Here is a 25,835-nt window from a genome sequence, read left to right on the forward strand (position 1 = left end):
TTTATTGAAGAGACTGTCCTTTTCCCAATATATGCTCTTGGCATCGTTGTTGAAAATGAGTTCACTGTAGATGTTTAGATTTATTTGTGGGTTCTCTATTCTGTTTCATTGGTCTATGTGTCTGTTTTTATGCCAGTACCATGCTGTTTTGGTTACTAGAGCTCTGTAGTATAATTTAAAGTCAGGTAATGTGATTTCTCCAGTTTTCTTCTTTTCGCTCAGGATGGCTTTGGCTATTCTGGATCTTCTGTGGTTCCACATAAATTTTAGAATTCCTTTTCAATTTCTGTGAAGAATGTCATTAGTATTTTGATGGAGATTGCACTGAATCTGTACAATGCTTTGGATAATATGGGCATTTTAACAATATTGATTCTTCCAATCCATGAACATGGAATATCTTTCCATGTTTTGTGTCCCCTTCAATTTCTTATATCAATGCTTTAGATACTTCATTTTAGAGAACTTTCACTTCTTTGGGTAAGTTAATTCTTAGGTATTGTATTTTATTGATAGCTATTATAAATGCTATTCCTTTCTTGATTTCTTTTTCAGATTGCTTGCTGTTGGCACATAGAAATGCTACTAATTTTTGTATGTTGATTTTGTTGTCTGCAACTTTACTGAATTTGTTTACCAGTTCTATTAGTTTTTCAGTGGAGTCTTTAGGTTTTTCCAAGTATAGGATAATAGCATCTGCAAACAAAAATAATTTTACTTCTTTCCTTCCAATTTGGATGTCTTTTATTTCCTTCTCTTGTCTGATTACTTTAGTGAGGACATCTACTACTACGTTGAATAATAGTGGTGAAAAGGGACATCCTTGTCTGTTCCAGATCTTAGAGGAAAGCTTTCAGTTTTTCCTCATTCAGTATGATACTAGCCATGGGTTTGTCACAAATGGCTATTATTGTGTTGAAGTATGTTCCTTCTATACCCAGTTATTGAGGGTTTTTATTATGAAGGAATGATGAATTTTATCAAATATTTTTTCAGTGTCAATTGAAATGATCATACGGTTTTTGTTCTTCATTCTGTTGATATGATGCATCACATCAACTGATTTGTGTATGTTGAGCCATCCTTGCACCCTTGGGATAAATCCGACTTGGTCATGATGAATAATTTTTTAATGTGTTTTTGCATTTGGTTTGCTAGTATTTTGTTGAGGATCTTTGCATCAATGTTCATCAATAATTTTGGGCTGTAGTTTTCTTTTTTATGTGTCTTTGGTTTTGGTGTCAGGGCAATACTAGCCTCATTAAATGAGTTTGGAAGTATTCCCTTCTCTAATTTTTGGAATAGTTTGAATAGGATTGAGATTAGTTCTTTAATTGTTTGGTAAAATTCAACACCGAAGCCATTAAGTCCTGGGCTTTTCTTTGCCGGGAGAACTTTTATTACAGTTTCAATCTTATTATTTGTTATTGGTCTATTCAGGTTTTGGATTTCTTCGTGGTTCAATCTTGGGAGGTTGTATGTGTCTAGGAATTTATTCATGTCTTCTAGGTTTTCCAATTTATTGGTATATAGTTGCTCATAGTAATCTCTAATGATCTTGAGAATTTCTGCAGTATTGGTTATAATGTCTCACTTTTCAACTCTGAGTTTATTTGTCTTCTCTCTTTTTTCTTAATCTCACTAAAAGTCAATTTTGTTTATCTTTTCAAAAAACCAACTTTTTGTTTCGCTGTTCTTTTGTATTTTTTTATTTCAATTTCATTTATTTCTGTTCTGATGTTTATTATTTTTCTTCTACTAATTTCAGATTTGGTTTGCACTTCTTTTTATAGTTTTTAAATGCATCATTATGCTGTTTATTTGAAGGTTTTCTTCTTTGTTAATGTAGGTACTTATATCTACAAACTTTCCTCTTAGACTGATTTTGCTGTATCCTGTAGGTTTTGGTATGTTGCATTTCCATTTCCATTAGTTTCAATAAAATTTTTAACGCTCTTCTTAATTTCTTCATTAACCCACTGGTAATTCAGGAGCACATTCTTTAATTTCCATATGTTTGTATAGTTTTCAAAATTCCTTTTGCTATCGATTTCTAGTATTATTTCATTGTGGTTAGAGAAGATACTTGATATGATCTCAATTTTTTAAAAATGTTTTAAGATTTGCTTTGTGACCAAGCATATGGTCTCTTCTTGAGAATGATCCATGTGTGGAGAAAATGTTTATTCTGTAGCCATTGGATGAAATTTTCTGTAACTATCTATTAGGTCAGTTGGTCTATAATGCAGGTTAAGTCCAATGTTTCTTTATTGTTTTTCCCTCCAGATGATCTGTCCAGTGCTGAAAGTGGGATGTTGAAATCTCCAGCTATTGTTGCATTGGGGTCTATCACTCTCTTTAGCTCTAATAATATTTCCTTTATATATATATATGTGCTCAAGTGTTAGGTGCATATGTATTTACAATTGTTGTATCTTCTGACTGAATTGACCTCTTTATCATTATATAATTAATTTCTTTGTCTCTTTTGATGGTTTTTGTCCTAAAAACTATTCTGTCTGATAAAAATGTAGCCACTCCTGCTCCTTTGGTTTTCCACTTGCATGGAATATCTTTTGCTATCCCTTTATTTTCAGTCTATGCGTGTCTTTATAAGTGAAGTGTGTTTCTTGTACACAACAGGTCATTGCCTTTTATTTGTTTTTAATCCATTCAGCCACTCTATGTCTTTTGATTGGAGAGTTTAGTCCATTTACATTTAATGTTTTATTGTTAAGTAAGGAAATACTCCTGACATTTTGTTTTTTGTTTTCTGGTTGTTTTGTGGTATTGTCTTCTTTGCTTCCTTCCTGTCTTCCTTTTTGTGAAGATGTTTTTTCTCTGATGGTATGTTTTAATTTTTGCTTTTTATTTTTTGTGTCTCTGTTGTAGGTTTTTTGATTTGATGTTATCATGCAGTTTGCAAATAACAACTTATAATTCTTATTTTAAACTGATGACAACTTAACATTGATTGCATAAACAAACAAACAAAAACTAATAAAAGCTCCATACTTTAACTTCATCCCCCATACTTTTTAATTTTTAAAATTTCTATTTATATCTTATTATGCTATCTATGCCTTAAAAAGCTTTTCTTGTTATTATTTTTGATTGGTTCATATTTTAGTTTTTCTACTCAAGATATGAGAAGTTTACGTCACAATTATAGGTTATAATACTCCATGTTTGCCTATGTACTTACTATTACCAGTGAGTTTTGTACCTTCAGATGCTTTCGTATTGGTTATTGACGCTCTTTTCTTTCAGTTTGAAGAAATTTCTTTAGCATTTCTTATAGGAAACGGCAGTGGGTTCTTTTCTGGCCCACAGTGGGTCTAGAAATGCCACCCAGGAACTAAGTCTTGGAATTGAGAACTTTAGGATTCTGCTTGGTGCTTTATGTTACTGTGGCTAAGTTGGTACCCAATTTGTAAGACAAAGTCCTTTTACTCTTCCCTCTCCTTTCGTGAAGCAGGAGTCTCACCCCATGGCCACCACAGCTGGGAAGGTGCTAGGTCACACCTGAAGCCAGCATGGTACTGGGACTCACCCAAGGCTTGTAGTGAGTACTGCCTGGCTATCACTGATGTTTATTCAAGGCCCAAGGACTCTTTAGTTAGCAGGTGATGAATCTCGCCAGGACTAGGACCTTCCATTCAAGGCAGAAAGTTCCCTTATAGCCCAGTGTATGTCTAGAAATGTCATCAGGGAGCTAGGACCTGGGTTGAGGGCTTCAGTACTCTGTTTGGTGCTTTATTTTACTGTGGGTGAGCTGTTACCCAAGTTGCAAGACAAAGTCCTTTCTATGCTCCTCTCTCCTTTTTTAAGGCAGAGGGATGGAATTTCTCTCTCAAAGCTGTGAGCTGTGCTGCCTGGAATTGGAGGAGGAGTGATGCAAGCACTCCTTTGACCACTCCAGCTGGTGTCTCACTAGGTTATGGCACTCCAAGGCTACTGGTTCGGAGCTCAGTACAGCACTAGGACTTGCCTAGGAATTGTAGTCCTTGTGGCTTAAATCAGCGGTCCCCAACATTTTTGGCACCAGGGACTGGTTTTGTGGAAGACAATTTTTTAATGGGCAGGGTGGAGGATGGTTTCTGGGTAAAACTGTTCCATCCCAGATCATCAGACATTAATTAAATTCTCATAAGGAGCATACAACCTAGATTCCTCAGATGCACAGTTCGCAACAGGCTTCCACTCCTATGAGAATCTAATGCTGCAACTGATCTGACAGGAGGCGGAGCTCAGGCAGTAATGCCACTCACCTCCTGCTGTGCAGCCGGTTTCTAACAGGCCACGGACTGGTACTGCTGTGTAGCCCAATTCCTAATAGGTCACAGTCCGTGGCCTACGGATTGGGAACCCCTGGCCTAGACTGCCTTTCGAGTTTATTTAGAACCCCAGAGAACTTTAACCCACACTGGTGATGCTTCATGGAACTCAGGTTCTGACTGCTGGGAAGGACAATTCCCCTCTGGCTAGAGCTGTTCTAAATGTGCCCTCTGTGGGCACTAGCTGAATTCTGTGCCATGTTGCTTTCTGCTGTTACACGGCATCACTGACTTTCAGTGCAAAGTCCCACAATCACTGTACTTTCCTTCTCCCAAGGGCACAAATTTTCTCTCCACACCATGTGGTGACCTGGAGGATGGGGGAGAGTGGTGTTGGCAATTAAAGACTTTCTTTCCTACCCTCTTCAGTGCCTCTTGTCTTGATATGATTTTAAAACAAAGTATTGTGATTACTCTTCTGATTTTTGGTTCTTATGAAGGTGCTTTCTTGTGTGGATGGTTGTTCGGTTTGGTGATCCTGCAGGAAGACAATCGCTGGAAGGTTCTATTTGGCCATCTTGCTCTGCTTCCTCCTCATCCTTTATTTCTTTCTCTTGCCGATTGCTCTGGCTAGGACTTCCAGTACAATGTCAAATAGAAGTGCTGAAGGTGGGCTTCCTTGTCTTGTTACAGTTCTTAGAACAAAGGCTTTCAGTTTTTCCCCATTCCATAGGATGTTAGCTGTGGGTGGTGACATAAATGCCATATATAGCCTTTATTATGGTGAGGTATGTTCCTTCTGTATAATAAAGTGCACATCTCTGAATTATGTATTACTTGCATTGTGGGTGCCAAGAAACTATTTATACTGCCTAGAATATTAACCTTTATTATGCCTAAAGAGTTCGTTAGTCAAATGTTGGTTTTGATATAGACCTCATAATTTAAAATTCAACATTTAAATTAAATAGTTTAGCATTTTTTAATACCACCTGAATACAATATATTGATATAATCTAGAAAGTTAGATCAATGTTAGAAATGAAGTTTCACGGTATACCTTTCCAGACTCATCATTAGCATTTCATATTTTTACTTTTAGCTTCGATTTGAATGTTTCACAGATGAATTTAAATCTACACATGGTTACACCATAGCATAATATTAATAGGCAGTTCCCCTAAACTTGGGAACATCGCCTTAATGTAGTTGTGATGTTTTGAGGCTTCATAGTTTAAGCCCATTATACTATTATGGAGTCTACAGAGCAGGGTTATAGGGAAAGGCTTCAGAGAAGAACTTTTTGTTGCTACTATAACCTTATTTACAGAAACAACAAAAAACCCAAACTTATTTCAAGTCTGCTCAAATATTACTGTTAAATGTGAAGTATTTATATCTAAGATTCATAATCATATGAATGTCAACATTTAGTTTTGAGTAGAAAAAGATAAATCATTACTGTGAGTTAAGAAATTTAAATGGCGATGTGTGAGGGAGCTCGTAGCATGTCCATTCCACCCTTTCCATCTCCACCCTCCCCAGAGTTTCTTCCCCAGGGTGCCCTGCTTGTTGCTTTATTTTGGTATCTCCAAGATGGTTGGAGATACCTGTCCAGCCTCTGGTGTTCTGCGTGGGGTCTTGTCTTCTTCCCATTCCACTCAGGCTCAACTCCAGACTAGAACATGGTTTGGGAAGCAGTGGGGATAGCCAAGATGGTTGTCAGTGGGTGGCCCAGCAGTTCCTGTCCCAGGAGTGGCCACAGACCAGGAGTAGTGGTGGCTGTGCATGTGGCCAGCCTGCTGCCATTGTCTCATCCTTGTCAGGGCCCTCTCTTTCACCTTACAGCATCTGAGGGGCAGAGAGAGGGTTGGGGCCGACAATGCCCCTGCAAATTTTTTTTAAAATAAAATTTAGATGACAAGTATTTATCATATATGCAGTGACCAAGCATATAACTACTTTACAGTCATCTAACTGCTGTAGCAATGATATGTAACTACAGTGTCAAAACACCCTGACAGTTTTCGGAAACCCAAAGTGGAGACCACCTGCCATATCTTACTTTTTCTTTAGGTACAATACCCAAATTCATATTCATTTTGCTTACACATGAATAGTTTCAAATCTGTTCACATATGGTTTAAAGTTTTTGTCTCTATTGTCTTAACTCAGGCTTGTGTAACTTAAAATGAGCCTGAGCGTGGGTCTACATACAGCAAGATGTGCAATAAAAACACAATTTTAGTGCTACTTTCAAAATTCATGCTATTAAGAAGGATGCTGTTTTCAAAGCTGAAAAGATCATGAAATGACTGACTTACATATCAGAGGTTGGATAATTCCTTATTATTGAGGTGTTATAGTTTCTATGTAGTAAATGTCTTCAAATATTAACTGAAAGATCAGTGAAGTATTTTCTCCTTTGTAATTCCAACTTCATTTTGTTTATTCTGAAGATAATTAATATTTTAATTGCAAAAGAAATTATAGCATTGGAAAATTTTCTCTATATGGAGAATAACAATGAACCAAATTTACCAATTAGGGAACCATTTCAGGAATTGTTGGACGGTGAATTTTTCTGCAGTAACTATGTTTCAGTTGCAATGCAGTATGCCCAGAAACAATCCATTTTAACTTCCGAATGTTTGATTTGGAAAATTTGTTTGATGAGTATTCAGTTAAACACTTGGATACAAGCTCTTTCCAGAAGGTCACATCTCTACCATTTATCTTGGAATGTTTCTGAAGACATTCTACTCATTTTATTAACTCTACATACTTCTGTTTTTGGATCTCTAATATGATTATAGACAATATCAACACAGAAAGCTTTGATTTAGACTCTAAAGCTTAGAGCTTTTGATCTTGACATGCCTTAAGTTGGGCTTCCAGTCAAAATTGAGGTCACTTCTCCTTTCAAATGGCAAGTTCTCTTGAATGAGTGCATAGTGGAGTTGCAGAAATTGAAAGGCAGTAGCAGCTTTCACTTTACATTACACCTTCTCCAATACAACCTTTTCCATTCTCATCAAGTCTGAAACTGTGAACCTTTATTCACTTATTTAGAACACATCAGTTGCCAATGGGACATTCCTTTCCTCTTCTATTGATTTTACAGCCAAATAGAAGCAGCTCAGTCCAACACATCCAAGGTGCTTGGACTGTACTTTCATTTAACACAGGAATCTGTCCAGTAAATTCACAGAGAAAATGCCTTTATGTTAAAGTCAAAGAACTGAGTTAGACTAGCATCTTGTACTTCAAAGTCCTGTAGCCTTGCAATCATTCTGAGGCTATTGTCTATCATGTGCAAATTCAATTGTCTCAAGCCACAGATCTTTAACTGACATCCAGACTTCTGTTCCAAAAGGGCATTCAGCTGGTGTAGCAGTTTCTGAGAGTCAGGTGTCAGTACCTCTATCATCTTGATAGTGACTGGGGCTCAGTGGTAACCACCCTTCTTGGGCCTGCCCTCATCTCACCTCACGAAATCCAATCTCAGAGGCCTAGGAAACAAAGCAAAGGGAGAAGCCCAGGGAGCGGGAGCCTTCCTGGGTGGATGTCTCTGCAGAGCCACCAAGATCATATTGCCCTCATCAGGGTCAGCTTGGAGCTGAAGGGCTGAAAAGGCATTTTGATATTTGATTGCATATTATTTCATACTGTTATTTCAGAGTTTTGTGTGCACATATTGTTTCTTCAGTAAGTCTAATGCTTTATAAGCATAGTAACCACATCTGACATTTCCATGCCTCGCACATTGTGTGCTTGGACAGCTCTGCCTGGAATATTCTTCCCCCGGTTGCCCACATGTCTAATATAGTGCTTTGTGTTGTGTCAAAACCTAATGCATATTTGTTGAATATTTAACACGTGCTGATTTTAGGTTAGTAAATGTCTTTTCGATAATTGATGATTTTTGTTATACCTAGAGATTGAACACTTTGAAAGCAGCCTTAGAAAATGCATTTCAATTATTCTTTTTCACCCCCTCCTTCTGTGCCCAGGACAAAACTCTGCATGGATTAAGAACTTGGTAAATATTACAGATGAAGCAACAGACAGATTTCAGGCACACATAAGCAAATTGAATTTTTAAACCCTGAATCAGGACATGTGGTTTAATTTTGGAGCATTTTATGTATATGCCAAACAGCCTGAGAAATGTAGCTTGAATTGAAATATATTAGAATACATGAAGACGAATAGAGACAGTAGGAAAATATGTTTGTCATCAGAACTGTTTCAGAAATCCAAAACACCAACCTACCTATTCCACCACTTCAGGTGATCCAAAAAGACTGGGAGTAAACATGTTTCGAGTGGTTCAATGTGTTGTAATTTATATCTATGCATTTCAGATATTAATTGAAACAAAGGTGGGTTAAACTATTGAATGGTTGTTCTGTCTTATAAACACATTTAAATAATACTTTTCTACATGTATTATTATATCCTTTTCTGATCTTTTTCAAGGATCTATTTTATAGATGATTGCTATGGTCTTCCTTATATTAATTATACAAATTTGTTTGTAGATCTGATAACCAAGATTTGATGGCACCAAATTTTTCTTCATATAACAGTTATCTCAGCCTTCTCAGCTATGCTTCAATAACCTGGTGTAAACCATTTACCATTTCAGAGTTTTGCAATAGAGGATAAATATAGCAATATGTTATATATTATTTTCAAAATTCTATTTTAATTGCTTTACTGGGACAATTATTGGTAACTTTGAAAAACAGTTAAAAAAAATCAGACATTAACAAATGCTCCAGGATTTCCATAGTTTCATACTAGCTGGTACTGCCCTAGCCAATCCTTGTTACCTCTTATTTGAATTATGGCAACAGCTTCCTAATGAGTCTCTTGCATTTAGTCTCTCATTGTTCTAGTACATTCTATATTGCGTGTTCTATTTATCTTTATGAAGAAAATTTTGACCAGGTTGTTTTTGTCTTCAAAGGTTTTAATAGTACCTGTTTGTTACTAAATTTGGAACAAATCTTAGCCTCTTGTGCAAAGCTCAATATCCATCCTTCCTTCCTTTGTCCCTCTCCCCCTCCCTCCCTTCCTTCTTTCTTTCTTTCTTTCCTTTTTTTTTGAGACAGCGTGTCGCTCTGTCACCCAGGCTGGAGTGCAGTGGCTCCAGCTAGGCTCACTGCAAGCTCCTCCTCCCAAGTTCATTTAGGTCATTCTCCTGCCTCAGCCTTCCGAGTAGGTGGGACTACAGGCACCCTTCACCACGCCCGGCTAATTTTGTGTATTTTTAGTAGAGATGGGGTTTTACCATGTTAGCCAGGATGGTCTCGATCTCCTGACCTCATGATCCACCTGCCTCAGCCTCGCGAAGTGGCTAGGAGCCACCACACCCCCTCCTCCCTTTCCCTCTCTCTTTCCCTTCTTCTAAAATCTGGTAATGTCTTCATTTCTCCCTCACTTTTGAAGGACAGTTCTGCTGGATAGAGCATTCTTGATTGTCAGATTTTTTTGTTCTTTCAGTACTTTAAATATATCAGCTCAATGCTTTCTGGTCTCCAAAGTTACTGATGAGAAATCTGCTGATAATCTTATTGGGGATCCCTTGTATGTATGAGTCACTTCTGTCTTGCTGCTTTCAAGATTCTTATTTTGTCTTTGGCTTTCTACAATTTGATTATAGTGTGTCTTAGTGTGGGTCTCTTTGAATCCATTCTCTCAGAGTCTGTTGAGCTTCTTGGATCTTTTTATTCGTATCTTTCTTCAAATGTGGGAAGTTTTCAGCCATTATTTCTTCAAATAATCTCTCTTCTCCTTCTGAGACTCCCACAATGCATGTGTTGAACACTTGATGGTGTTCCTAAGGCTCTATTCAATTTTCTTTACTGTTTTTTGTTGTTGTTCTGCAGACTAAATAATTTCAACTGTCCTGTCTTCCAGTTTGCTGTTTCTTTTTTCTACATGCCTGAATTGGTCTTTGAATCCTCCTATAAAATATTCATTTCAGTTATTGTAATTTTCAGCTCCAGTTTTTTTAGGTTTTCTATCTTTTTATTGATATTTCTACTTTGTTTTGGTTTTTCATTTTCTCCACATCTTCCTTTATTTTCTTGAGCATCTGTAAAACCATTGTTTTAAAGACTGTGTTTAGTAGGTCTGTCATGCGGTCTTTTTCAGGGATGATTTTCGTTGGTTTATTTTCCCTCTCCTTTGAGTGAGCCATATTTTCCTGTTTCTTTGTATGATTTGTGATTTTTCTGGTTGATAACTAGACATTTGAATCTTATCACACGGTTACTCTGGGAACCAGATTCTCTGGGTTTGCTATGTTTGTTTTATTGTTGTTGTTGTAGGATGTTTGTGTTGAGGATCAGCTTGAGATGTAAATTTAAGGTCTTCTTAGGCCTTTTATGAGCCTGTGCCTTTCCCTGGGCATGTATGGCAACTTTCTAAATTTTCCTGTATATTTAATTGCTTTTATGTATCTTTTTCCTTAAATGTCTCACTACCCAAAGGAGGAAAAGAGAAAAATAAATAAGGCACGGGCTCTTTAAATCTCCTGGAAGCCACTTCAGCCAGAGAGAGGAGCTGCAAAAATGGTGTGTGTGTGTGTGTGTGTATACACAACAATAGCTGCTTGCCTTTGTGTTTGTACCTCCATGATCAGAAGCAGCAATTAGTGATCAGAACACAGATCTCATATATTTGAAAGACAAGGTCATTATTGTCCACCCTGTTCCCATATGCTGCCTGCAAGCTGCTTTAGGAACACAGACAGGGCAGCCTGTCACAGGGACAGGGGATGAGGAATTGGTAACCACTATTGAGCTGAGAGTTAAAATGAACTGAAATTAACTGTAAGTTACCTTCCAAGCATTCCTCTGGAAGTTGCAAGCACTAGAGTTCCAAAATAGCAATATCAGACAGATTTCAACCGTGCAATTGTTATCTAGGTGGGGGAGAAAAATTCCCTGCTCTGCTATCTTCCTAGGATCCCCCTACCTCTAAATTAAATTTTTTTGAGATGGAGTCTCCCTCTTGTTGCCTAGGATGGAGTACAATGGCGTGATCTCTGCTCACCACAACCTCCGCCTCCCAAGGTCAAGCGATTCTCCTGCCTCAGCCTCTCGAGTAGCTGGGATTATAGGCACGCACCCAGTTAATTTTGTATTTTTAGTAGAGACGAGGTTTCTCCATGTTGGTCAGGCTGGTCTCAAACTCCTGACCTCAGACGATCCACCCACCTTGGCCTCCCAAAGTGTTGGGATTACTGGCATGAGCCACCACACCTGGCCCCCGCAAAGTTTTTTTTTTTTTTTTGAGACAGGGTTCAGGGTTTTGCTCTGCTGCCCATGTTGGAATGCAGTGAAACTTACTGTAGCCTCAAACTCCCAAGTTCAAGCAGTTCTCCCACCTCAGCCTCCCAAATATCTGAGACTACAGGCACACACCACTGTGCCTGGCAATTTTTTTTTTTTTTTCATTTTTTGTAGAGAGACGATCTTGCTTTGTTGCCCAGGCTGGTCTGAAACTCCTAGGCTCAACCAATCCTTCCTCCTTCTACTCCCAAAGTGCTGGAATTATAGGCATGAGCAACCACACCCACCCCAAAATATTTTTTAATGCCTCTCTTCTGTTAGACATAAGTTTAGTAAACAAGATATATAAGTCATTGACCCATGATATCTACAGGATGCTGCAGACATTATAAGACGAACACATAAGTGAAAATATGATTACAGATTACGATAAATGCTATGAAGAAAAAATATGTGATCTGGTATCTTATCCTACAGTAGATTGCTACAACCAATTTTACTCAAGCATAGAATTCCTCTGAACTCCTTTCTTGTCTTAATCCTTCTCTTCTAATTATTGTTATTTAGAATTTATTTTTGCATATATCAAATAATAAGTTTCGGCAACTATCATTCAGGATTTTCTTAAAAGCTAAGATTGATTTACAAAGATTTTCTTCCTCCAATAAACATATATCAGATTTGGCCAAACCCCAGTACAAGAAAGACTCAGCTGCTTGGCCAAGAAAAACTCTATCTACGTTGTGGCAAATATTGGGGACAAGAAGCCATGCAATACCAGTGATCCTCAGTGTCCCTCCGATGGCCGTTACCAATACAACACTGATGTGGTATTTGATTCTCAAGGAAAACTGGTGGCACGCTACCATAAGGTAAATTAATTTGCAAATAATCCAATTAGTTAATATCTAAGGAAATAAAGCGGGCAAGGAGAAAAATACGTTATTGATAATGATAAGCATACTTTAGAAATCAAGTAGAGGCAAAGCATAGAAAGTAATGATAAAGTGTGGAAAGCTCCTATAAAGTGGCTTAAGGGGTTCCCTGTGCATGTAAGAACACAGGAGTGTGTTTTTAGGAGTGTGTGGGAGTCAGAAAGTGCTACATGCATTATGCTGCACAATGTTGCCTTTTGGACTTTGTTTTTTTAAAGACATACCCTGGCAATGGGTCTAGGCTAGAATGAAAAACTGCTTACCACATAAACTCTGTCTTGAGGAGAATGGAGCAAACAAAGTTCCTTGCCAAGGAAAACAGTTAAGTATACTTGGCAAACAGAAGTAATGTATTTTACTCCCATGTCTTATAAGACTCCAAAGGGTCTTTATAGATAAAGATACCCATGTACACATCTGTAATGTGGAGACTGAACCAAAGGCTCAGTTTAGCCGGAATGGCCTCTGGTTCTCCAAAGCAAACTCTTTTCCTATGAAAACAGTGATCATAGATTAAATTGGTACTAAGATGTGAGCTTGCACTTTTTCCAACACTGTGATGTCCAGATCAACTTCCTAAAAGAATTTTTTTCTCTTTCTCTTCTGTTTATTGCAGCAAAACCTTTTCATGGGTGAAGAGCAATTCAATGTTCCCAAGGAGCCTGAGATCGTGACTTTCAATACCAGCTTTGGAAGTTTTGGCATTTTCACATGCTTTGATATACTCTTCCATGATCCTGCTGTTACCTTGGTGAAAGATTTCCACGTGGACACCATACTATTCCCAACAGCTTGGATGAATGTTTTGCCACATTTGTCAGCTGTTGAATTCCATTCAGCTTGGGCTATGGGCATGAGGGTCAATTTCCTTGCATCCAACATACATTACCCCTCAAAGAATATGACAGGTAATGTGTGATCTTAAAGATATGCAGGCTGATGTAATCAGAAAAAAAAAAAAACCATGTTTTTCTAGCTAATGCATACTCCTTAATACAATGTTTTCCAGCTCTTAATTTTTGAACATCTAGTTGTTAATATGCTATAGAATCAATCTCAGTCTAAATTGTTTTGTAGATTTATTTGGTTTTATTTATCTTGATTTTTTTTTTCAAAATATATGACTTCTTACATACATCTCTCCTTTCTCGGCTTCTTGGTGTCATACTTTAACTGATTTCCTCTCACTTCTCTGTCTTTACCAGCATGTTTCACTGAAATTAATAAAACATATAACTTAGAGAGAGTAAAATGTGAATACGAGTTTAAAATAGTAATAACAATCATGAAATCCCTTTTTACTTTCCCATTTCAAATGATATTTTCAATTTATTACTTCCAGGAAGTGGCATCTATGCACCCAGTTCTTCAAGAGCATTTCATTACGATATGAAGACAGAAGAGGGAAGACTCCTCCTCTCACAACTGGAATCCCACCCATCCCACTCTGTAGTTGTGAATTGGGCTTCCTATGCCAGCAGTATAGAACCACTCTCGTCAGGAAACCAGGAATTTAAGGGCACTGTCTTTTTCGATGAATTCACTTTCGTGAAGCTCGCAGAAGTTGCAGGAAATTACACAGTTTGTCAGAAAGCTCTCTGCTGTCATCTAAGCTACAAGATGTCTGACAACCTAACAGAAGAAGTGTATGCCCTAGGGGCATTTGATGGACTGCACACTGTGGAAGGGCTCTATTATCTACAGGTAATATTTTGATGTCAGAAGAGTTACGGGACAAAATAAAGACACTCAGTTAAATATACATTTTAGATAAATAATGAATGATTTTTTAGTATACGCATATCCCGCTTTTGGGGATTTATGCATCCTAAAACTTTTGTTGTTTACCTGAAATTAAACTTGAGCTGGGAAGCCTATAAATATAGGCTAAATTTATTTGCTACATCTTTTTTTTTTTTTTTTTTTGAGACAGAGTCTCACATTGTTGCCCAAGCTGGAGTGCAGTGGCACACAGTTCTCATGACTCAGCCTCCCAAGTAGCTGGGACTATAGGCAAGCGCCACCATGCCTGGCTAATTTTTTTTTTTTTTTTTAGTAGAGACTGGGTTTCACCATATTGGCCAGGGTGGTCTTGAACTCCCTGAGCTCAGGCGATCCGCCTACTTTAGCCTCCCAAAGTATTGAGACTACAGGGATGAGCCACCAAGCCTGGCCTATTTGCTAAATCTTGAAATCTTAGATGTCAGTTAGATGTCAGTTCGATTTTAAGCTGATTGGGGAAAGGCAGAACATTTACTTGCAGTAGCAGTATTAAAAATAAATATTTAAATTACAGATAATTGTAACAATTCATTGAAAACCTGTTTTATTTCCTCCTGAACAAATTAAACCATTTTCCCTATATGTTCACAAATACCTATCTTGCATTATAAAGAGTTTGACGCTAAGTATATCCTGGACATGAATGGAGTTGACCACCAAGATTGTTCAATGGAATGATTTATTGCTGCAAAGATCCAATCTCTCATGCTCACAAGTGGCCTCCATGGTCCTCTAATTCTACTCTTCTCTTCCTTGGTCTGGCCCTCATCTTATCTCACTTAACAGAGCTTCCTGTTGACAGTCTGACAATCTCAGCTCCATCCAGTCAGTTCCCTACACTGTAGTTACAGAAATCACAAAAAGCTGTTTTTGATTATAATACTGTCTGGCTTAAAATTCTTCACTGACTTCTAATTGACAAATCAAATTTCTTAACATGAAAGATATACGAAGTCTAGATGTGTGGTCCCTTCCTATTCTCCATCCTCTAATTTCACTTCTACTTACATATATCCTGGTCTTCTGCAATATTGAGATATTTTCCTATTTCCTATTTGCTAGCACCTGCAGAACCTCGAGGTGTTTGCACAGATTGTTTGGTCCTTTATCCATGGCGAGCCCCACCTACTCATTTTCATAGCACTTTTCAGGTGTTATCTTCACCAAGGAGCCTGCCTGGATATTTCCCAAGGAGCTACTCCTACCTCCCCAGCTGAGTTAAGTACCTCCTTTGTGTGCTCCCAGAGCACCATATGCTTAGCTTTATCAAAGACATACTATGTCATAGTATTCACATACTTATTTGAGACTGAGAACCCCTTGAGTGCTGAAATTATGCCAACTACACAGTATTTTGTTTGCTCTATGATAACTACTCTATCAATACTTGTTCATTTTAGCAAGTGAAGGCCTACTATATGCCAGGTATTTATTTAGTGTTAATGATATGAAGATAAATAAGCATAGATTCTCCTCTTGAGGAATTAGTAATGGAGAAAGACATTTGAACAGATAGTTTCAGCATAGGTTGGCATATGATAGTCCGTAGAATGCACATTTTGCTGCAGGAGTACTAAAGAGCTCCCGTTAGATTAATTTGGGAATGCAGGGAAGTTTCTGGAGCTGATGCTATTATCCAGGTGAAAAAGAGGAGGAGGGGATTCTTTGTGGTGTGAAGAGCATGAACAAGGGTGTGGATGCAGGCAGAAGCAGGGTCTGCAGGGAAAATCAAGCAGGTCAGTGCTACTAAGGCATAGCTCGAGATGCTGGGGTTGGTGGGAAATAAACTTGGGGGCAACATCCTGTCCTGCAGGATCTTACCGAGCACACTTAAGATTCAGCCTTTATTCTGCGGGTGATGGTCAGCTGGTGGAAGAGGTCCAGTGAGGGAATGATGTGGTCAGATCTGCCTTGGAGTGTATCATTTTTACTACTCTGTAGATGATGGAACAAAGACCCAAAAGACTAGATTATTAAAATAGTCTTATTAAGGGTCTGGACCAAGACTGTGTTTGTCGGAATAAAAGCAAAGCATGGAGTCTAGAAATGTTTAGAAAACGGAACTCAGTGGCTAATTTGATGTGGAACAGGAAAGCAGAATGAAGAATCCAGAATGTGGCAGGTTTCTGGCAAGAATGGCTGGGTGGGTGAGATGCCTCTGACAGATCAGGAGGCAAGAGAGGAGCAGACTGGTTGATAGTGGGTAGAGGCTGAGTTCAGTTATAGATACGGTGGTTTTGAAGTCGTTATGAGACATTCAGCTGGACCCAGTCAGTTGGCTGTTGAATACTTTGGTGTGATGCTTAACGGAAGTACTAGAATTAGAAATATTGTTTCGAGAATCAGCAAGATACAAGGGGCGATTAAGCACACAAGAGTGAATGACACTGCAAAGGAGACTGTACTGACAATAAAGAACTATTGACAAGGTAGAACCTTTAGGTGCTTCAGTATTTGGGGCAGGAAAGGACAGAGGACAAGAAACCTGCAAATACAATTGAGAAATAAAAGATAATTTAAAAAGAGAACATCTGGTAGATGCAAGGAAGTAGAGACTCTTGGAAGAAGGAAATCGGGAGGTGTATTAATGCAATACGTTGACCATTATTAGCATTTTTGAGTATAATTTTGGCAGAATTTTCTGAGCTCATAATGATAGGATGATGGGCAGATTATATTGGGTTGAAAAGTCAAAGGGAAGTGAATGCATTTTTTTTCCCCAAGAAGTCTTATCTGAGACAAGAAGAAGAGAAGCAAGACAAGGGCTTAACAGAGACTCATGGTCAGGAGAAATGTGTGTGTGTGTGTGTGTGTGTGTGTGTATGTTTCTCAACAAATGAGAGAGCCTTCATTGCCTTTGTAGGTCTAGGAGAAAGAGCTACAAAAGAAAAAATATATAAAATATGAGAGGAATCAGGCCAGGTGCGATGGCCTGTAATCCCAGCACTTTGGAAGGTCAAGGCGGGCAGATCACCTGAGATCAGGAGTTTGTGACCAGCCTGTCCAATGTGGTGAAACCCTGTCTCTACTAAAAATACAAAAATTAGCCAGGCATGGTGGCAGGCACCTGCAATCCCAGCTACTTGGGAGGTCGAGGCGGGAGAATTGCTTGATCCTGGGAGACGGAGGTTGCAGTGAGCTGATATTGTGCCACTGCACTCCAGCCTAGGCAAAAGAGTGAGACTCTGTCTCAAAATAAAATAAAATAAAATAAAATATAGGAGGAATCAATACTCCTACTCAGTGTTCCAAGGTGCTGGAGGAAAGGGGGAAAAATAGTATCATGAACACAGGTACAAAATGTCCAACAAGTGGAAATTAAATGAATTATATGGTATATTATGGTATATTATATGGTATATTATATGGTATATTAACATATGTAGCCTTATATTGTGACATACATGTGGTATTATATTGCTATATAAATTTTTATAATTGAAGTATAAATTGTAATGTATTATTTTTAAGTTTAAAAAGGTTGGTCACAAAACAAGAGGGTAATCTCTTAGCTCTTCTTCCCTCCTTTTCCTTCCTGCCTCCTCTACCTTTTCCTATAGAAAAGGTTTTTGCCTCCCCCAGAGTCTCGGCTCTTCCTATAGAGAGTTGTGGGAAGTTCTTTCTTAGTGTTGTGAGGTAGGTTAGCTTTGTCAAGTAAAACCAAGCTTTCTGTTTATCTTGCTAGATGGTGATATTCCATTTAAATGATTGGTACCAGTTATGTTTTGGAATCTTTCTATTTAAAGATAATAATACATATTACTTGATATTACCAGCAGAATCTGGGAAAATACCCAGAATCAAGCATATTAATATATCTATTGGAAAACATGGGACTATTCACCTTAAATAGCTTGAATAAAAATGTTATAGCCTTATGTTAATTCAAGTTAGGTCTTAATGCCAATGTGCCAGTGGGTTACAAAAATCCTTTATTTTCAGAGGATTTTGGATTTTGGTATTGAAGATAAAGAATTTTGGTATAATATTATATTTGTAATTTTTCATAGTCTAACTGTGATGATATATTATGCTTGAAAAATCTTGATTATCACCAAAAGCCACCTCCAATCCAAGTGAAGAGAAACAGAGAGAGGTAAAAGTGAAATAAACCCCTATCTTGCCACACAGATTTTCTAAGCATTCTGTAGTGAATATGCATAATTTTGTTTATATCAATATGTCATTGCAAACTTATTGCTTTTATATTTTTTCTTTGTTTTTCCTAAAGTTATTAATTGCCTTATTTTTTAAAATTTAGTTAATTTTCTTTGACTTTTTGTTAAAACCCCATATCTTCCAACGGCATCTCAGAATAATTTTCCCACAATATCATTTTCATAAGATTATCTAGAGCTAAAAATAATAACCTTTCTCTGCACTGGTTTCCCTCTAGTCCTTCTGCACAGCTGTCATATTGAGATTTCCTTTACTGTCATCCTAGGAATGCTCTCTTAGCTATTTCCTTGCTTTGGGTTCTCTGTTTTTCTCCTTCTACCTTTATCTGCTCCTTTCTTCTGTTGGAGTCAACACTGTCTAGTTACATTGCTCTAATCTGAACTGGCTGCTCTCCATGCCTTGTACATGATAGGAGTCATCCTGGAATCTCCCTTTATCCTCGTGGTGAAGATTTTCTTTTTTTACCACTTCCCGGTGTGGATTTCCTGTTTTCTGTTCCCCATCTTTCTTGTTTTGGGCTTGTGCCCTCTTTCTTGTTGTTAACAGTTTCCGGAAAGAGAGTTGATTGGGATGCAAGATTTTTGAGACTTACCAGTCTGAAAGTGCCTTTCCTCTTAAATTTAGTTAAGTATTTCCCTGGGCATGGAATTCAAAGGTGGTTATAACTACTTCTTCAGGATTGTGAATGTATTATACCCTCACATCTTATGTTGCTATTGAGAATCCTGAAGTTCTTCTGATTCTTGATTCTCTGTATGTGTATTCCTCATTCTGCACCTTCCCCAGAATGCATGCAGAGTTTCTTCCTTTACATTTTCTTTTTCTCTTTTTCTGAAACTCTTATTATTGGGATCTTTTGCCTCTTGGATTGGTGCTCTAATTTTCCGACATTTTCTCTGCTATTTTTTACTACTTTATTTTTTTCCCTCTACTTTCTGAGAGATTTCCTCCTCTTGATCTTCCAAATCTTGTACTGAATCTTTTATTTTTGTTAACATGTTCATAATTTCCAAGAACTCTTTTTTCTTGTCTTCTGAGTTTTACTTTTTCTTCAACACTTGTTGTTTTGAGCATGTATTATTTTTTCTTCTCTCTCTGAGGCTATTCAGAAAACTTTTTATTGAAGCTCCTTCCCCCTGCTTCCTTTAAGTTGTTTTTATCTGCTTTTTTATTTGCTTTTTCATGCAATAAGTTTTTCTCACATATCTGGTAACTCTTGGGGATTACCAAAAACTCATAGAAAATTCTGAGCATGTGAGTAACACTTGCCAATTTTGAGCTTCATGATAGAATGACCTAGCTGGACCTTTTGCTGGGGGGAAGTCTAAGGTAAGTGTCTTTAGAGACTTCCTCTTGGGATGGTCATATCTCGCAGTTTTCAAGATTCTTCTAATTTCCTTCTTGAATCAGTTGTCTAGTTTAGGAAATAAAAATACAGGATCTCCAGGTAAATTTGAAGTTCAGATAAGCATTTTTTTTTTTTTTTTTTTTGGTTGAGACAGTCTCTCTGTTGCCAAGGCTGGAGTGCAATGGCACGATCTCTACTCACTGCAACCTCTGCCTTCTGGGTTCAAACAATTCTCCTGCCTCAACCTCCCAAGTAGCTGGGATTAGAGGTGCATGCCACCACACCCAGCTAATTTTTTATATGTCTGGTACAGATGGGGTTTCACCATGTTGGCCAGGCTGGTCTCGAACTCTTGACCTCAAGTGATCCACCTGCCTCAGCCTCCCAAAGTGCTGGGATTACAGGCAGGAGTCACTGCTCAGAGCCCAGATAAACATTTTTCTTTTTTTAAAGTGTAAGAATGTCCCATTCAATATTTAAGACACACTTATACTAAAAAATTATTTGTTGCATATCTGAACTTCAAATTTAACTGGGAGTCCTGCCCTGTGTTTTACCTGGCAACCCTATTCCTGAAAGATAAATCCCTGCTGGCAGCATTAGGGAGCCAAGTGGGGAAAATGGCCTTGCAAGGTGTGGGTGGGGGTTGAGGGGGAACGTTTTCAACATTCAGTATTATTTATTCAGGTAATCCCCTTCAACTGTGTCAAACTTTCATCTAAAGAACATCCACTTTACCCCCTCTGGAAACATTGTCAGTCATTTACTGGAGTAGGGGAGGATCAGTTACCCAATTTTTTGGAGGACTTAGTATCCAAGGCATCCTTCACAATTTTCTGCTCATTTTTTTTTCCTTTGACTGCCACAACTTTACTCCTAGCTCTAGGTACAGAGCGGTCCCAGTGATTAAATCTTTGAGTGCTTTGCAGCATATATAGGGTTGATTCTTGGCTCTTTCTACTGTTAGTTTAGAACTTGGCTTTCTTAGGTCTGCTAAATCAGTTACTACTTTTTCTATCAACATCCTAGTTTTTAAAACTGTGCTGTGGTCTATCCTCCTATTTTCCTATCTTTGTGGGCTAAAAAATTAGTGTTCTTTTTGAAGGATTGTAGAAAATAAAATTGAAGCATCTGTTCATTCTACCTTTACCTGAAAGTTACTTGTATCCCATCTTAATACACTTGCACTGAAGTGATTACTTTCTACCTGCAAAGTGGAAAAAATGAGACCAGTTAGTGGCTACTGCTTTAGTCAAGCAAGAAATGAAGGTGACTTGGAATATGCCGTACAGATGGCATTAAATGAATATGGATCTCCTTTTGGAAACTTTTCGCCTGCATGGTGAGATGACTCACATACTTAGATTTTATATTCAATAGTTACATACTATAGTGGAAAAAAAACTTAATGGAGAAGTGTTTCAGTTCTTGCACAGATATAGAGGATATGACTTTTCCAGATTACAGGAGTTGCCTCTAGTTCAACGCTGGGGTTCATTACAACTCTGAAGCTCTTTTATTGTGTGAAACAGGCAATAAGATATGATTTACACAGGTGCCTAAATTAAACCTTTAAACACATTTTAAGTTCTTGATAATTAAAATCATTAGTAACTTGAGATTATTGAAGATATAGTTGTTCATGGCTATAGGCCAAGGATCTGATTGCTTTTACGTGGCTAATCATTTTGACAGTGAATTGCAGGAGGCACTGGGGCTTAAAGTCCTTTATTTTTATTATTAGTTGTATTAATTATTCCATAATAAGCTGGATGACTCTAATGAAGAAGTAACATTATTTTACCAAATAAAGTGGCATAGGCATTTTTCTAGATCAAGAGAGTATTTCAGTTGACTTTCTCATTTTTTTTAAGAGCATCTAGCATTTTATTTAATTATTTATTCTATTTTTATCTTTAAAATTTACCCTAGCTTTATTGTCATTAACGAATGAAAATTATATATCTTTACAGTGTATGATGTGATATTTTGATATGTGTATACACCATGAAATGATTAAATCAAGCAAATTAACAAATCCCACATGACTTTCTTATGACTTACTGGTTTTCATGACTTCCCTAGATTTGTACCTTGTTGAAGTGTAAAACGACTGATTTAAACACTTGTGGTGACTCAGTTGAAACAGCTTCTACCAGGTTTGAAATGTTCTCCCTCAGTGGCACTTTCGGAACCCAGTATGTCTTTCCTGAGGTGTTGCTGAGTGAAAATCAGCTTGCACCTGGAGAATTTCAGGTAAGAATCTTTGAATATTGCCAATTAGTTTCATGTAAGAGGAAGCACTTTTTGGTATAAAAGCCTGCTCAAGTGCTTACAAATATCATACAAATTTCCATTTGGAAAGGGTCAGATTGTCCCTGGGGATCATGAAGGACATTGAGCAGGCTGCATTTCTTGACTGGGAATTCTTAACATAGTAATTAGTGTGTCCTTGAGAATAAAAAGATATATATCTTATTTTGGGGATTATAGGGAGTTTAAGGTCTTCCACATAGAAAGAAGATTCAACGAGAGTAGTTTCAGAACCAGTCCCACTGGAGCCCATTAGGATACTGGGAAGTGACGGCCTAGGGAAGTTGAAAGGAGTCCCTCTCATCGAGTGAGTCAAGGCTCTGTGTGACGGTAGAAGGAAAAGAGACAAGGAAAAGCTGAAAAAGAGAGAATTCGACAGTGGCTGATGTTGGCAAAAAAGCAAAAACTTTTTAAAGTTCAGAAATAATCCCTTGTTGCACATGTGCTCTGCCCAGCCACATTCTTCCGCTGACTTCCTGCTAGTTCTCCTCTCACTTCCCGTCCCTGGTAGAAACCACTGCTGGGGTGAGGGAGGACAATGGAATGATGAGGTGGTTGTAGTGAGCAAGAGACAGGAAATGACAGATGCTCAGTTCAAACCCCTCTTAGTCAATTGCTTCAGGCCATTGTGAGGAGCAATTGTGGGGAGAGGACTAGGTTTCTCTTCTGTATACTGCCAAATCCACTGGTTTGTGTTTATTAACTCTTACGGCGCCTCCACAGGTAAGTAAAGTAGAAGATATTGATTACAGGCATCTCAATAATAAATGAATCAGTACCAGTTTCATAGCTCCAATTTTTCTCGTACTCGGCAACATTTCAAATTTTTCTGATGCAATAGAATTTGGCCAGCATTTTTGTTTCTTCATTCTGTTATAGTAAATTTTTAAAGTGAGTTATGGGATTGTATAACTTGAATGTAGCCTTTGCCTACTTTTTTGTTTTAATCAGGTGTCAACTGATGGACGCTTGTTTAGTCTGAAGCCAACATCTGGACCTGTCTTAACAGTAACTCTGTTTGGGAGGTTGTATGAGAAAGACTGGGCATCAAATGCTTCATCAGGTCTCACAGCACAAGCAAGAAGAATAATGCTAATAGTTATAGCACCTATTGTATACTCATTAATTTGGTAGAATATTGACATTTTCTGTTTTTTACTTGGGATAATTTAAAAAATGATGGATAAGAAAAGAAAGATTGCTCTGGGTTAATACTGTTCTCTAGTATAAGTGAATTACTGATTTCTCTTTATTTAGACAAACACACACACACACCAGATAATATAAGCTTAATAAATTATCTGTTAATGTAGATTTTATAAAAAACTGTATTTGAACATTGGTCTTTCTTGGAAGTGAGCTAATTATATCAAATAAGTATTACAAATCTTTTATGCAGAAGAAATAAAAACTACCGGTAAAAAACATATCAGAACTATCATAAAATTTACTTACAAGAAGGCTGCTCTTGTTACCACTTTTATTATAATACATATCACTTATTCAGCTCTGTTGAAAATTTCCAAAGGTTTTATTTGTTTGCTATTTTAGTTTTTTACCTAAACAATGCATTTTGATTCTCTTGCGGTTTGAATAATGTCTCCCAAAAATTTACATGTTGAAGTACCTCAGAATGTGATTGTATTTGGAGACAGGGTCTTTAAAGAGGTAACATAAGGTCATTAGGATGGACCCTAATTCAATATGACTGGTGTTCATAAAAGAAGAGGTGAGTAGGGCACAACAGGCTCAAAGGGAGACCTTATGAAGACACAAAGGAAAAACAACTCTTTACAAGCTAAGGAGAGAGGCCCTCAGAATAAACCAACCCTGCCAACACCTTGATCTTGGATTTCCAGCCTCCAAAACTGTGAGAAATACATTTCTGTTGTTTAAGTCACCCAGTTCATGGTACTTTGTTCAGCCCTGGCAAACGAATCAAAGACCATTCCTGTTCCTCTCTCCACCACTACTGTTTTCTACCATAATCTGAAGCTTCAACAAAAGGCTTACCTGGTAAGAGTATTCAGCTGATCTGGGTCCCCAAGACTCCAACAGACACTCTTAGAGAAGGATTGCTGATGGATTGATAGTGAAACCATTAGATCACTGAATTCCTCTGGAATTAGAAAATCAGAGAGTCCCATTTTAAGAAGTTAGGTATTTAGTCTAGCATTATGTGTTCTATTTTAGTAACAGCAGAATCTCTTGACATTACACAATTCAGTGAAACAAAGAACATCATTTAAGCCAAAACATCTCGCAAGGTGACTAATAGACTCTGAGCACTAATATCATAGTACTGTGATGATGGACAATTACATAGCACCAATAGCAGCCATGCACTGTGCAAAGCATGCCTTTCTGCACAGGAGAGCAAGGCACTTGCAGCAGTGATCTATGCCAGCAAAACATCATTTTGAGACAAACATTTTTGTGGCAGATGTTCTTCCTAAAAAGTACTATATCATCCAAGAAATATTTGAGTAAAATCCCTTGTGCTTTTGGGTGACATTAACTGACATTAGCTTTTTTTCAAGACCTAATAGAAAATAAGAAAACCCATAATGTATTTAGAAACAGGAATCCACAGAGCAAGTCTCCATACTCTCATATAATTTCAATGTAAAACAGAAAACATATTGATGTGTTGGTGATAGGCTTGAATTATTAAAAGCTTCAAAAGAATTCTAAATGTTTCTTTTCTGCTCAACATTGACAACTATGGTAGGTCTCCCTTGTGGTGTAATGAATTGCCCCCAAACTAATATCTTAAAACAACAAAGATTTATTACCTTATAGAGTTTCTGAGGGTCAGGATCCAGGACTGGCTTAGTGGAGTTGTTCTGAATTAGGGCCTTTGTAAAGTTGTAGTTAACTTGTCCCCAGGGCTGCCATCATCTCAAGGCTCGGGTAGGGCTGGAGAAAATCTGTTTCTAAGCTCACTCACGGTTGTTGTCAGGCCTCCATTCTGTAGGATGCTAGAAAAACTTTCATAAAATGTCATCTGGCTTCTCCTAGAGCAATGATACTGAGAGAGAAAGCACATGAGAGAAAGAACGAGGGAACTTGGATGTAAGCCACAGTCTTTGAAAGCCTAATCACAGAAGTGACATCTCTTCTTTCACACGATATTGGTCACATGGACCAACAATGGCACAATGTGGACAGAACAAACAGAGTTGAGAATATCAGGAGGTGGGGCTTCATGGGGGCCATTCTGGATGCTATCACAGTGAATATATGTATTTATATTTACATATGTATATATTGCAATGTAATTTTAAAAATAGGATTGTTTTTCTTTTCTTTTTGCTGTATGTGATATGTATTTCAAAATACACTCCCAATAGTCATATCTATTAGAAAAGTACTACACTAAAAAACTTTCTATATGTTGTATAATTAAATTAAATAATGTAATAATCTCTACTTTTGGTCAATAGTAAATTTAACTGTTTGCCTTAACTGCAGTTTGTGGTAAAACCATCTCCTTTTAATATACACAAAGGACTTTTTTTTTTTTTTTTTTTTTTGAGACAGAGTTTCACTCTTGTTGCCCAGGCTGGAATGCAATGGCACGATCTCAGCTCACTGCAACCTCCATCTCCTGGGTTCAAGCGATTCTCCTGCCCGAGCCTCCTGAGTAGCTGGGATTACAGGCTGGGATTACAGGCGTGCTCCACCATGCCTG

At 37.7% G+C, this 25,835-nt stretch overlaps 1 protein-coding gene and 1 pseudogene across 2 annotated transcripts in view; one reads left to right on the forward strand and one right to left on the reverse strand.

Annotated features, from left to right (window-relative positions):
- The window catches only part of VNN1 (vanin 1), a 33,614-nt gene extending 8,054 nt beyond the window's left edge, over window positions 1-25,560 (forward strand). Inside the window, exons 3-7 of one of the 2 annotated variants that reach the window (XM_011973998.1) lie at window positions 12,264-12,456; window positions 13,136-13,427; window positions 13,862-14,223; window positions 21,914-22,084; window positions 23,093-25,560. In XM_011973998.1, the coding sequence (XP_011829388.1) occupies window positions 12,264-12,456; window positions 13,136-13,427; window positions 13,862-14,223; window positions 21,914-22,084; window positions 23,093-23,275 (1,201 nt within the window). In that variant the 3' untranslated portion in view covers window positions 23,276-25,560. The remainder of the gene's footprint in view (window positions 1-12,263; window positions 12,457-13,135; window positions 13,428-13,861; window positions 14,224-21,913; window positions 22,085-23,092) is intronic. The other variant, XM_011974008.1, reaches the window with a different exon arrangement.
- Window positions 6,822-7,707, reverse strand: LOC105535029 (annotated as a pseudogene).
- Window positions 25,561-25,835: the final 275 nt, after the last annotated feature.

The sequence above is a fragment of the Mandrillus leucophaeus genome, unplaced genomic scaffold (genome assembly GCF_000951045.1).
Source record: "Mandrillus leucophaeus isolate KB7577 unplaced genomic scaffold, Mleu.le_1.0 Scaffold1007, whole genome shotgun sequence".
In the NCBI taxonomy this organism is placed as follows: domain Eukaryota; kingdom Metazoa; phylum Chordata; class Mammalia; order Primates; family Cercopithecidae; genus Mandrillus; species Mandrillus leucophaeus.